We start from the raw sequence: 14,753 nt of genomic DNA, 5'->3' as shown, positions 1-14,753 counted from the left end.
CCAAGAATCAAGATGTTTTCACGGGTGACGGAGAGAACTCGGATAGCGAAAGTCGGAGCTAGTGCTCTAGTACCATACAAATAGTTCTATGACTACTTCGGAACGTATTTTCACTGATTTGGATCGGATGCATCGCATAATCGCCCTTACTCTCAACTTAGTTTTGTGTGCAAGTAAATAGGCACCAAAGTCAATAAATTCAAAAGTCTAAGATAATATAAGGCTAGTTAACATCAAAACAATTTAAAATAATCTTACTAAATAGGAAGCTGTTCCTTTTCCGGGAACATTGTAAAAAGATATACCTACCTACTTAACTAAGATGTAAATAAAAATGTCATGACTTATGATTATAATTTATAACACCATTTATAATCATAATTCATGACATTTTTAATTTACTAATAATACTAATTAAAACTAAAATTTAATGGTAAATCTAATTACACTAATACAGTTTGAGATTTTGGTAGTAGTCAGTGAGTTGAAATGTGTTAGATGAAAATCATTTTTCGTTTTAAAAACCAGAATTCGTTTTCTATTTATATACTATAAATATATTTTGAAAATTTTAATCGGAGTAGTATTATGTAAGATGATCCCAAAACAGTGTTTTTTTGAATTTGTGTCTGTCTGTCTGTCGGTCTGTACACGCTTCACGCTGAAACTACTGAATGGATTTGTACGCAACTTGGCATACTTATAGCTAATATTTCAGGTCAACATATAGAATAGTTTTTATCTCGAAAAACAATAGGACTCTTTAGGGATACAGGATCAACTATTTTTTTATAATTTGTATATTAAATACAGGTTTCATTATCATTCAGATCATTTCACGAAGAATGTTTATATTTGACTAAGGAATAGGTACGCTCTCTGTGTAAAGCCGGAGCGGGTCAACCAGTTTTATTATTGTAGTAGTATTATTAGCTCTGTTTAAATTTTTATCTCACTGACCTTCACAAAATTTCATTAATTGGGCACTCACATAAGCTTAATCTAAAACACAATTGCCTGAAAGAACAGATATATTTATTCGGCCAAATTATCTGTGCTTTGGGTCGCGTCATAATTGTAAATAAATTAAAAGTTAACAAAGTAAACCGAGCACCGAGCTCGCCTCGCCCCTTTGGAGGGAGCTACCATTCGCCATCATTGCGGGAGTTCACGACGTTCCCACTCTAACGCGTAGACTTGGCAACGTCGCGTTCTATGGTGAAACTATTTGGTATCAGGCGGTGAGGCACCTGGAGTCGGCGAGTATGGCGGAGAGCAGCGGCTTGTCTGTAAGCGTAACGGGTCAGCCTGATCCTCCAGCAGGAAGCGTACTTTTGCCGGCGACTATCATAGAGTGCGTGTGCGACGTTGCCACTCCGACGCATCAACTTGGCAACGTCGCGTTTTATGGCGAAACTATTTGGTATCAGGCGGTGAGGCACCTGGAGTCGGCGAGTATGGCGGAGAGCAGCGGCTTGTCGCGCATCGCGGCGCCGAGCTCGGCCTCGTCCCACTGCAGGCGCAGGCGCAGGCGCTGAGTGGGCGCGCCGACCGCTCCGCCGCATACCCGCAGCGCGCCCCGATTCTCCAGCAGGGAGCAGGACCATGCCACCTCACCCAAATCCATGGGAGCGATGTTCCGCGCCTTGGCCACCCTGATAAAATTATGATTATGATAATATTATACCTACTTTTAAAGGTGGACTGTCGAGTCAAGCCCGAGTGTCGTCAATAACCCAGAGCCGTAAAGCCAGTTGAAAAAAATGCGACAGAACAATGCGGACAGAATAATGTACTGTACAAAAAAATGACAATGCCAAAAGTGGTACATCGTACCACTTTCAATCGGACAAAGAAGTTATCGCGGTAACTGGACGACAGTGGGATGTGTGGGTAGGATGTATGCGATGCGTGCGTAAGGGCCTGCAGCATGCGTCAAAATCGCTAAATGTCATAAAAGTAGTCACAGTAATTCTAAAACGCTCCAACAGCATCAATGAAACTCACCTTTTATAAACATCATGGAGCTTTCCCATTACAATTTCCTTGCTTTTCCCCTTAGTCAACATCAGCATAAGACTGCATAGTATCAGTTTTTGGTGCATCGGGATGCGGTCTTCCGCGTCTGCATCAATGTTCCTACATCCACCGTAGATGTCGTTCAAAACTTCTAGAACTTGCTTTAGTTCAACGGTGACTGATGAATCCTTCAGCATCTTATCTACAGATTGATTCTCAGAGAATTTACTTCGTCTTGCGAGATCAATAACCCTCCGTCCTAGGTCTAAGGCTCGTCGCAAATCGCCCGATACTGCGGCAATTTTGGCTAAAAAAGAAAATCTTTTAAGTGGAAGCTCTTTTGTAGCTTAATTTTAATTTGCCGTACAAGTGTGTAGGAATATATCCTTCACGTTTCCACGAGCGAAAAAGGAAGTAAAAATAGCGTGCAAAAGAGGATTCACAATGTTGTTGCAATGCACACGTACTATTGCCAAAGCAGTAACGAATAAGGTCCAAGGGTTTGTGAGGATGCTTAGTGAGAGATGTGTGAATCGTGATTCTCATTAATAGCTTCAATTAGTTTAACTCATTAAATCTTTTTCCAGAGCTAAGATGAGCTAAACCATCTTATTGGTGAGACAATCCTCACCACAAGACGAAGATACGTTTCGACTGGCATGAGAGTATCAATATGTACACATACCAGTCGAAAGTATCTGCAGTAAGTATCCTTTCCTAAGAGTTAGGCAAGTTTATTCCTATGTTAATATTATTTTATTGTATAACACATTAGTGGTGTCCTCAGCAGATAGCTCGTGTGTGAATATATCGATGATTTGCTGCTTGGTATAGGACGGGAAGTGTAGAGTGTAAACTGCTTACCTGCAAGCATCTGTAGCGCAACAGGCGAGAACACATTAGTGGTGTCCTCGGCAGATAGCTCGTGTGTGAATATATCGATGATTTGCTGCTTGGTATAGGACGGGAAGTGTAGAGTGTAAACTGCTTACCTGCAAGCATCTGTAGCGCAACAGGCGAGAACACATTAGTGGTGTCCTCGGCAGATAGCTCGTGTGTGAATATATCGATGATTTGCTGCTTGGTATAGGACGGGAAGTGTAGAGTGTAAACTGCTTACCTGCAAGCATCTGTAGCGCAACAGGCGAGAACACATTAGTGGTGTCCTCGGCAGATAGCTCGTGTGTGAATATATCGATGATTTGCTGCTTGGTATAGGACGGGAAGTGTAGAGTGTAAACTGCTTACCTGCAAGCATCTGTAGCGCAACAGGCGAGAACACATTAGTGGTGTCCTTAGCAGATAGCTCGTGTGTGAATATATCGATGATTTGCTGCTTGGTATAGGACGGGAAGTGTAGAGTGTAAACTGCTTACCTGCAAGCATCTGTAGCGCAACAGGCGAGAACACATTAGTGGTGTCCTCAGCAGATAGCTCGTGTGTGAATATATCGATGATTTGCTGCTTGGTATAGGGCGGGAAGTGTAAAGTGTAAACTGCTTACCTGCAAGCATCTGTAGCGCAACAGGCGAGAACACATTAGTGGTGTCCTCAGCAGATAGCTCGTGTGTGAATATATCGATGATTTGCTGCTTGGTATAGGACGGGAAGTGTAGAGTGTAAACTGCTTACCTGCAAGCATCTGTAGCGCAACAGGCGAGAACACATTAGTGGTGTCCTCAGCAGATAGCTCGTGTGTGAATATATCGATGATTTGCTGCTTGGTATAGGGTGGGAAGTGTAGTGTGGCAGGTCTAAGGTTCGCCCGAGCTTGCAGTCTTGGGAGCGAGCGTTGCGTCAAATCCAAAGCATTTGCAATCCCTACTAACACTAGTCGAGTTTCCTGAGTGGAAGCCCACTCGAATATAGTGTACAGTACTGACTGACGCTTGCTTTCTAGTTGATCGATCTCATCTAAAATTAGTAGGCTGTAATAAAAAGAAAAACAGTAAAGCATTGGTCTCCAAGTGATATTGACTCAAAACAAAAGTTTTAAACAAATCTTTTTTTGTATTAAATGAATCACCACTTTGAAACAATGATTAAAGGAATATATCATTTACTAGCTGATGCCCGCGACTTCGTTCGCGTGGATTTAGTTTTGATTAAAGGACAAACACACTTTCGCATTTACAATATGGCTAGTGATGCCAACTTTTGTACAAGTAGGTACTTCGTGGTTAATGCGTAAAGACTTCAGCACTTGGATATACCGGTAGGTACTCAATCCATCATCTCAGTAGTGACCTTAATACAGACAAAGATTCCACCGAATCAAAGACCGCTAGGCGGCGCAAAACCGTGAAGTGTGGAAGTCCCTACAAGAGACTTATGTCCAGCCGTGGATTGTAGGATCATGGGTATCAAATGATTATAATTTTAGGTAAAAATGCTTACATAGGATTGTGTTTTTTAAATAAATATTTTTCAATGGCGCTAAGACAAGCTTTTTCGCTCGTGCCCGAAGTTGTTATCTGCAACTCTTTGCAAATCCTACAGTAAATGCTAGCCGCCGATTTCATCATCAAGCAATTGATATACACTTGTTTATATCCATCTCGTATCTAAAACAGTAGACCAACAATAGAAACCAAGCAAAAATGATTAGTGTTTAAATGATCAAACAATTATTTTTAAAAAGTAAGAAGTAATTTCAAATTTAACCAGTAAGGTAGAATAATATTAGATAGAGATTATAGGTACATAGGTACCGTGTCCATTCTATCTACCAGTATATGCAATACTACAAAATTTTGATTGGAATTATATTGCCACGATTTTTCTTTGGCTACAAACATAGTGTGGCTAATTCTGTAGTACAGTCAGCAACAAAGCTAGGTTTGCACCCGCCCATAGTGGCTTGTATTGGCGGGTGTAAACCTAGCTTTGTTGCTGACTGTACATAATCTCTAAACTAAAATGAGACAAAGGATAGCACCTGATAATTCAGTTGAGAGAGGTTTAAAAATTAATTAGCCGCCACAGTGGTCATATTACAATTACTTTTGATCTATAAAATTACTGCCCTAGGAAGTTATTTCGATATTTTACCTTTGGAGTTTGTAAGATGTACGATAAACTCGCAGTTTTGCCCGTACCGGGTTGTCCAGAAACATATAGAGAAGCGGATTCGCCCTTGTCAAGTTGTTCAGTTAAAAAATTCTCCAAAAATTCTATTTCCTTTTCTCTACCCACAAGTGGTTTAAGGGCATTCTCTGTAGGACTATTTCTGTGAAATTTAGAAATTCCATTAGATCTATCTGCTGATTTGTTAACCGAGTGTCTAACTCTGAATGGTAGCCACCAAGTTCATTTGACATTTATTTTTAATCCATTTAAAGTTTTCTATGATAAATTATTTTAATATCACTCAATGAAGCAGCAATATAGAACCAACCAATGTCAAATGAGCTCAGTGGCTCACACTCACACATTACGCGTTACACACTGAGTTAGCGTATCACCCACTACTGATAGCAAAATGTGTTTTTATACAGGTGATGGTTGTGACAAACTAAAAAGCGGTAATTGGGGGAATTTTATAAACTGTAAAGAACTTACCCAATATTTAGGGCATCTGTAGTATCTGCACACTTCTTTTGCTTTCTTGAAATTTTCTTTGCAGAACACAAGTCTGAAAAAGTATCAAAAAAAATCTTATCTATTTAAAATATAATAAGCAGGGAAGTGTGTCAAAATCAAAACACAAATAAGGTAGGGTTCCATAGTCATGCTATAAACTTCAAACCAACCAACCAAAAACCAACTTAACTGCTGTAAAACAAAAAAGAAAATCAGAAACAAAGTTATTTCTATGTGAATTTTTTCTGTAACTTTTTATCCATACTAATATTATAAATGTAATATTATAAATGCGAAAGTGTGTCTGTCTGTCTGCTACGCTTTCACGGCTCAACCGCTGAACCGATTTTAATGAAATTTTGTACAGACTTAGGATACATTCCGGGGAAGGACATAGGCTACTTTTTATCCCGGAAAAACAAACAGTTCCCACGGGATTCCTAAATACTCATCCACTTGATCGATTCGTATGAAAGGTACCGAGGTAGCTTGCGTCCCTGTAATTGACATAGGCAACTTTTCATCCCGGAAAATTAAATAGTTTCCACGGGATCTTTAAAAACCTAAATCCATGCGGACGAAGTCGCGGGCATTATCTAGTTCTAAATAACTTACAAAAATCCTAATAGTAGTGATTGGTTGGTGTCTTAAAATGGTTAACACCCATTGAAATTTTTGCCTCTATCATTTATATGAGATTACGTAACTGAGACCGCTATACTTACTAACTTCGTTCCGCAGATAGAGTATAGATACTAACCTTTCGTATCATTCGTTTCTGTGATCTTATCTTCTAGTTTCCTTTTCAAAGGACTTTTCAAAACGTCAATATTTAAAATGTCTTCATTTTCATTATTAGATTTTATTTTTGTTTCATTATAATAAGCTCGTTTTCGGGATTTGAAGGGGATAGTTGTTTGTAGCGACGCCATCTGTAATTAAGTTTTTTATACATTTATAAGCTTAATTCATAAGAACCAAAATATTTGTATTAAACATAAAAATATAATTTTACCTTTGATTTGCATTAAATAGGTATATTATATTATGTATATTTCAATAATATTATAAAAGAAAAAACCATTTTGATGAAAAGTATTTTATTTAAATTCATCACAATATTTTAAAATATAAAACCAAGATTTTGGTCCTACAGTTAGTTCATATAATCTAAAATCAAAAAAACTCTTAAAACATAACTTATGATTAATTTTGTTTTTGTAAAAAGGAAAAAAAGAAGAATAAAATTGTTACCGAGTTTTAAAAATCATTAATAATAAAATAATAATTCATACATCTAGTATCATAAGTGTAAAAATGTAATTATACAATTATTATGTACCAATTAAATAATTTATAAAAAATGCACTGCAACTGTTATACATTCAATGTCACAAGATATAAAAATATGATATTAACCACCCCTATTAAAAATATTACATTATAATATGTACACATACAAATAAAATATAAACACAATCATTCAATGAATTAAATATTTGTAAGTAATTTAAAAATTACAACTGTACTCAGTTCACACTGCTGTGAAATACCAACTATCAGCAAAATTAATAAATAATAATATATAATCTGCAAACTTGGAACCCAGCCTTATTCTATGATTATTGATTAATGTTTATTATACCAACTTATTGTTTATCTTTGTTATTAAAATCATTTTGGGCTGAATGCGACATATTTGACATGTTTTTGAATAAATCATACTGTCTCTGTGCCTTGAGCCAAGCATTTTGCATTTCCATTTGATGTCTCAGCATAGCTCGATGAGCGTGAGATATAAGTTGTGGCTGGGTTAGATAGTCAGCTGGAGAATTTATAGGCTGAGTTGTATTCATTGTGGGAGTTATGGGTTGTCTTATGCCTGTCACCTTGCTAGGAGGCATTTGTGGCTTAAGAGATTTAATGCCTGCTTTGGATGGCCCCGGAGAAGCTTTGGGTGACTCAACTTTTGGTGTGCTTGTATTGGATAATTGAGTGCTTGTAATTTGATTTGACTGATTCAAATTCAGTTCAGTAGATGTACTATTTGCTTGCTTCTCCTCTGCTATGACTAGCTTCGGGGAAGAGCTTGGCGAGCGAGTTTGTGATCTTGGTGAAGGTTGAGTTGCACTGGGTGGATTGTGAGGGTAGTTAGGTGATGAAATAGTGGGGCTTGCATTGTTTGTCTGTTTCACCGGATTGTTTGGTGGATTAGGGTCTGATCGAGGAGGTGGATTAACTTGTGATCCATTGGCATTAATTTTATCAAGTTTTAATTGGTTAATAGTACTTGCAGATGGCACTCTCAGTGGTGGAGCACTGGTGGGAAGGCTCCTGTTTGAAAAACCTGCATAGCTGTTTGCTGGAGCCATTGGCATAGGTACTGCTTTTGAAGGAATGTTCTGTTTTTTAGCCAAATTAGCTATAGATTGCATTGTCTCAAAGGCTTTAGTGTGTTGTGGTCCCAACTGACTTTGGATGTTATGTGGAGTAGACAAATCTAGTGCAAGTGCTTTACCTTCCATATTGCCTAGATTTGTTGGATTCGGTTTAGCAACAGTGTTATTAAGTTTATTTGCAGCAGTGAATGATTTTGGTGTGGCAGGTACCAACTTGGGGACTTGAGTTTTGTTTTTAGGTAGTTTAGACTTTTTGTCTGACTGTAATGACTGGAGCTGTTGCTCAAAAGTTTGTTGAAATGTAATTGGTTGTGTAAAATTAGCACTCTGTTTAGCTAATTTAGTATCAGAAATGGGTTTCAAATTGGGTACGGGACCCTTTGCAGAAGTTTCAGATGATTTAGTGGGTGGTTTTGGAGGTCCTGAATTATTTTCAGATTTATTAGGCACATTGGTTTTATCAATATTAGGCTCTGGTTTGTTTGGTTTCTTGGGGTCAGTATCAGGTAATTTAAGAATCTCAATGTAATTATGTACTGGAGGACTAGGCACCTTATGAGTGCTGGTGGTAGAAGCAGTTGAAAGGTTTTTATTAACAATATTCTTTTTTGGGTCAGAATTGTTAGGGTCAGAGGGGCTGCGAGGATCTAATTTCTGATCAGTCAAAGTGATAGACAATGATGATGGTATATTGATTTTACATGAATCAAACAGTGACTTTAACGGATCACCTGATGATGGTGGAGTGTTAGGTGTGGGAAGGGATGTTTTAACTTGTGACAATATCTTACTTCTATCAATTGTTGGATCACAGTTATTAGCCAAAAGATCCATTCGCAATTTTCCAATAGGTGGCCCCTTATTTTGCGCTGTAGGAATAGGAGGTATACTGGGCTTAAGATCGGGCATTTTCTTTATAATAGGTTTAGGAAGTTCAACATGCTTAACATTAGATGATTGTGTTTCAGGTTTTGGTATTTGCAGTTTAAGGGGAGACACAGTTTTCTGTACTAATGAGGGCTGTGGAGCTGAAGGTACATCAGATGGCTTACGTTTGGGGGATGAGCTGGTCTGAGGCACTGCCACTGGTCTTTTTTGTGCAGGACTATCTAAATGCTGTTTTAAAGTAGGAAATTGTTGTGGCTTAACTTCTTTCGAAGACATTTGATTCAATGTTTGAGTATTATTACTCGCATTAGGAAGGTTAGGTTTTGAGATTTCGTCTACTTTTTTTACTTTATCGATTAAATCAACTGTTGGTTTTTGAAGGTGATCATTTAAATTAGATATTTTAATGGTTCCTAAACCGCTGGTACCTGATTGAGGTAAGGGTATTTTTGTCTTTTCTATCTCTATTTTAATTTTTTTCATTTCAGGTAACATTTTTGAACTTTCAAATTTCCTTTTCAAAGTATCATCAGTTTTTGTAGCACTAGCCAAAGATTTATTTGGACCGTCTTTTGGTAACATGTTTGTTTCACTATTATTGGGCTTGGTAGATGGGGACTTTGATGTAGTAGAAGTACTTTTGGCTGTCAATTCAAATGAATTTAAAAACTGTGACTTCTCCACCTCATCATCATTCTTTTTTACTGGGGAAGAGCATCTTGGTGTTTGAGCTGAAGTAGAATCTTGTGCATTTGTATCCTTGACTTTCTGCCCTAGTGCTTCGTTTTTCTTTGTAGTGTCACCTACTTTCTTTGTATTATTGTCATCAGGCATTGGACTGTTGTTACCAGAGGAAGCTTCTGAGCCTTGATCATTTACGTTTGGAGCTGGACTGCTCACATTTGTATCTTCCGTACATGTAGGACTAGATTTTCTATCAGGAAAATGGGTTCCTTTTCTATTTATATCAAATAATCTATTCCGAATTGCAACATAGTCAATTATTTGGTAAAAAAATCTCATTGGTTCATTCCTTTTCCAATTATAAATGTAAGCAATATCCATGAGTGTATAATAATCTGGTAATGGAACTCTTTTGTATAATATGTCAATAGCAAACTGTGTGCTATCAATATCAAATTTCATACTCAAAAACTTTTTTAAGTGACTTATATTGACAACAGCGGGACACTGCAAGAATCTCCTAGTAGTCAGTGAAACTGAAGGTGGTTCATTGCTGTCTGAAGATTTGCTGGATATACTATCAGCGTCTGTAATGTCAGCATATTCCAAGGAAAAAGATATCACATCCTCTGGACTAAAAATGATTCTTTCTGTATCTTCTCCTCTCTGTTCTGGTGTAGCAGATGCAGCTTGGCCTGGCCTAGATGCATAAAATTGTTGACGGCGTTCCATCTCTTTTTGAAACAGACCAGGCACTAGTTTGTAGACTATATCTTGTAGAGCTTTATCAAGTTTAATGTTAGGTTTTGCGGAATTAATCATCATTTCACAAACTGGGCAGTAGCTTTTCACCTGCAGATGTTTTATAATACAGCTACGGCAGAACGAATGTAAACATTCAACGATGGTAGTTGCATCGATATAGTAACCGCGACACAAGGGGCACGTTATTTGTTCGTTGACTTCACCTAGTAGTGTTCTTTGAGGCACCACTACACTATTGTTTTGTTCGGTCATTTTTACGACTTTTTTATCCGATTGTTTGTTAGAAGTAACCATTTTTAATGTGCATTACCAGCGTCACCAAATAACGGGGGAAATACAGGAGCCAATTATATAGCATCCCCAAACAAAAAGTATTATTTCACTATATCGTTGTATCGCGTTAACGAATCACATACGTTTTGAAATTACATTTGTGTTAAACTAATAACATTTTAGGTTTTAAATGCGCATCGATAATTTACGAGAACTATCCGTCGACATTACGGATATTTCGCTAAGTTGGCAACCCTGTGACCCTGTCCAATATTAATGGTTATTAGTCCAAAAGGAATTCTAACAAAACAAACAGTAAATATGATGCAAATAAATGCCATAAAGGCAACAAATTACGGTAATACTTAGTTGTTAGGTGGTAAACTTACCCCAATTATTACAAAATTCTATACATTGTGTCGTCCCAAATTACAGAAACAATTTTGGCGCGAATAACGAGCATTTGTTTTGTCCTGCCAAAGTCAATATTTTAAAAACAGATAAAATAACAGCTGATTTGAGTGCTGCCAGGTAATATAATTTTCACAAAATTTTCACTTATTTTGTTTATGGTATTCGAGTTAAAAAGTGGTTTCCGGCACAGACCAGGAATCCGGAGATTTCCGGATCCGGATGGTTTCCGGTGGTTTCTAATGGATCCGCCTTATACTTGTGGCAAATAATAAGCGGTAGGTATGGCTTGTCTGCAAAGTGCCAATCGAAACGCTCCAAAGTGTAGGGAAGCACATATCTATGAGGGAAGCATAATATGCAAACAAAAGACTCATCGACGCGCTTGTTGTTTGTCTGAACTACTCTGAACTCTGGAATCCGGTTGGACCTTGGTTGGGTCAACGGCCGGACTTGGGCCGGACTAGGACTGACGTGGGCTGACATTCATTCCGTTTTTTACCATTTCCGGTTTTTCCTTTCTTACTTAGTTACATCAATTTTTCATTCTAACTTCCGAGCACCTAGCGCTAGTTTTATGTCTGTTGTACAGGTTTAGTGAATTAAAGGATATAATATACAATATCCTATACAACACCTGTTTATATGGTTTTACATTTCACTACATCGATGTTTCACACTTATTTTACAAACATTAATTTTAAAATATAATAAAAATAATATGGTTGAAAAGGTTGAATAGGTCCGGACATTAGTGTATTATCTATGCTCCGGAGCATGTCAAATGTATGCAATGGTAGGTGGTAGAAACCAACGACGTACTGTTGCTAAATTATCGATTTAAAATAAAATCGATTTGAAATCGACATCTATGGTTACGGCAAGAAGGGTACGACCACTAGGTACGACATTACGAATATAACTCTATGGTACAAATAGGTAGGTAACTAATAAGCTGTCACTCATGTCATGTGTCATCGTTATAAGTGTTTTTAGGTTCCGGAATTTCGCCTTATTTAAAGGTGAAACGACTAATAATAAGTACAGCTTTGAGCTTTTTACTATTTTATACCCACCCAATGTGTTATATGTTTTTTTTTTTAATTTATTGAAAGGACAAGAAAAGGAAATTGAAAAAGTTTTTTATTTTCTGCAAAGCGAAATGATATTATTTTTATAAGTGTGTTCACCAATTAGCTATTCAATTCGTATACTTAATATTTAAAATGGAAAAAATAGATGACTATAAAATTCAAGATAGTGAAGTTATATTGAAAACGTAACAGAATGCTATTTTATGCGCATGCTATCCTAAATCTTTTGAGTGAATTTTTACAGAAACTAGGGTAAAACCAAAATCGTAAGTGGAAACACTGGGCCAAATGTCAACCAATTGCCATTTGCCAATCGCCATTTCTGTTTTTCTTTCTTTCAAAGTTGACAGCACGAGAGGACCCATCTTTCTGTATCTGAAAATATTTTAACAATCGCAAGGGCCTCGATTCTTTAGAAATTACAAGTCTTAAGGCTTAAAGTTATCAAATATGAGAGCTAAGGTATTTCAGTGTTACTTTCTGTTAAATATGGTGTTTTAATGTTTTGGAAAGTAAATGCCGCATTTTATATTTTTTTCGTTGTATTTTGTTTCAGTGGCGTAAGAAGCGCATGCGAAGGCTAAAGCGTAAACGTAGGAAGATGCGTGCGAGGTCTAAATAAAAGGTAAAGTTTTATGTTCTATTTCTGTATTTAGTATGTGAGAAAACCATGCTTGTAATCCAAATTCATAGCACTTTGGAAACCGGTTGTGTGATATTTATTTTAACACTTTGTACTTGATGGTCAAAATATATCAGTCTGAATAGGTTAGAATTTTCCATAGTTCATGTGGATCAGAAATTCTCAGTGAATTAAGTATGTATATTGGAGAACAAAGTCCCCTTAAAGTACAGCATTACTACTAGTAAACTCTAGAAAGTTGTATTTAACATGCTGTACTTTTACATCTTGCCTAGTTCTGTGTGGCTTTTTTCTTTGATAGATATAGTTATTTTCTGCTTAAAGTATTACAAATATTTTAGTTTGATTTAGTCTTAAAAACAAGGTAATACTGAAATCTAAATTACAGCAATAGTAGTAGTAATAATCTGCCATGTAGATAATATTTAGCACCTCATGGCTATCAAACGTAGATGATTTAGTAGTTACCTCATGTTGTGATAACGAAGCTTTGCCAGTGGAAGCAGGTGGGTTAGATCATTGCGAGATCAATTCTAACCAATTCTCCTTAATATGTGGTCAATCTGATAAACAGTCTGAAGCTGAATTTTTATATATGAAGATAATATTGGATTAGCTGTAGATCTCACTAATTGCAAAGCAAAAAATTGCTAGAAATTATCTATTCATCTAGGCTTTATACTAAACAGCATCCTAAGTAGTGACTCAATCAAGCATACTGTCATAGCATTTTGACTTAGTGTTACCTAAGACTCAAAATATGTGATTGCCACTAATAATAATATTCAGCCATAACTAGTTACTGCTAAGTAAGCCAGTCTTTGATGGATTTCTTTTCCTGGAATTATTCATAATATTGAAATACCCTCCTAGGCAGCCATTATCTCTTCATGAGAATAATGCAAAGAATTGGAGGGAATATTAAAAATATGTGCTTACTCCACCCTTGTGTATATATTGTTATGCTTAAGGACTAATAAAAGCACACAAATATTGTTTTTTTTTTTTTAAATTACTTAAATAATTGTGGTTCCAAAATTTAATTTTTTAATGTATTTTTCAGGTACATTCGTGAGGAGAGAAGAATAATAACATTATCTTTTACAACTTAACTTGTGTATCAAATAAAAAATTTAAAACTCAATTGCCTCTTCTTATTTTTTATTCCTGAAGATTTTAGTGTGCCCAAAACAATAACTAGAATCAGCAGAACATGAGGCATTTTATGACTGCACATTGTACAAAGCAGATCTCAGCCAGGCTTATTTATTAATTAATCCTGTGTATGACCTGTGCAAAACTCCAAGTTGCAACTTCAGATTAGACTTGTTTTGCAATCACAGATCTATTCCAAATAGTTAATCCATGGTTAATCCAATTATTTTAATTTTGACAAAAATATTCCTTCAATACTGAATTCCCCAATTTATGTACTTTTGGAACCAACCTATGAACTAGCCATTCTTGATTGATTCTTCATTGATTGGTTCACATTTTGGTCTATGGAACATGAAATCTCGATCGACGTCACTGAGAAGTAAGCTTGGTTGAAACACTAAGATCGAAGTTCATCTAAGGAACAAAATGAGGAGTGGGTGTTATGGCCCACTACGCCTATCCTTAGAATATGTTCTGGACTAATATACCTGGAATAAGCAGTTTGAGACGGAAGGTGAATGGCAGTCACATTAGTCAAGGTTGACCAAGGGTGACTATGAAATCTATACCCCTAATTGCTTCTACGCATCAAACTGTTTGACGGCACGGCCTCGCCGATAGGATAGCAACTAGGTACGGCCGGCCGCAGCCTCGCACGAGGTAAAAACCGGCCAAGTGCGAGTCAGACTCGCGCACTGAGTTCCGTACTCGGGTATTTTTTCCAACATTTTGCACGGTAAATCAAAAACTATTATACTTACATAAAAATAAATATCTGTTTTAGGATTTACAGGTAAAGCCCTTTTATATGATACCCCACTTGGTATAGTTATCTTA

General features: G+C 36.8%; 1 protein-coding gene and 1 long non-coding RNA gene across 2 annotated transcripts; one reads left to right on the top strand and one right to left on the bottom strand.

Annotated features, from left to right (window-relative positions):
• Positions 1–1,154: 1,154 nt before the first annotated feature.
• Positions 1,155–10,862, bottom strand: LOC123866967 (polycomb group protein Psc-like). The gene is made up of 8 exons (XM_045908780.1): positions 7,338–10,862; positions 6,362–6,533; positions 5,581–5,653; positions 5,071–5,248; positions 4,417–4,583; positions 3,652–3,947; positions 2,008–2,326; positions 1,155–1,655 (listed from the first exon to the last, which is right to left on the bottom strand). Exons 1-8 carry the CDS (start codon positions 10,629–10,631, stop codon positions 1,427–1,429), a joined length of 4,728 nt encoding a protein of 1,575 aa, XP_045764736.1. The 5' UTR covers positions 10,632–10,862; the 3' UTR covers positions 1,155–1,426.
• A 1,553-nt stretch (positions 10,863–12,415) lies between these two features.
• LOC123866978 lies at positions 12,416–13,902 on the top strand. The gene is made up of 3 exons (XR_006796295.1): positions 12,416–12,577; positions 12,672–12,740; positions 13,822–13,902. It is a non-coding gene; the product is annotated as an uncharacterized LOC123866978 (long non-coding RNA).
• The last annotated feature ends 851 nt before the right edge of the window (positions 13,903–14,753 follow it).

The sequence above is a fragment of the Maniola jurtina genome, chromosome 1 (assembly GCF_905333055.1).
Source record: "Maniola jurtina chromosome 1, ilManJurt1.1, whole genome shotgun sequence".
NCBI classification, from domain to species: Eukaryota; Metazoa; Arthropoda; class Insecta; order Lepidoptera; family Nymphalidae; genus Maniola; species Maniola jurtina.
Note: the sequence above shows the minus strand (reverse complement) of the source record. Positions and strands in the feature narration are given on the sequence as shown.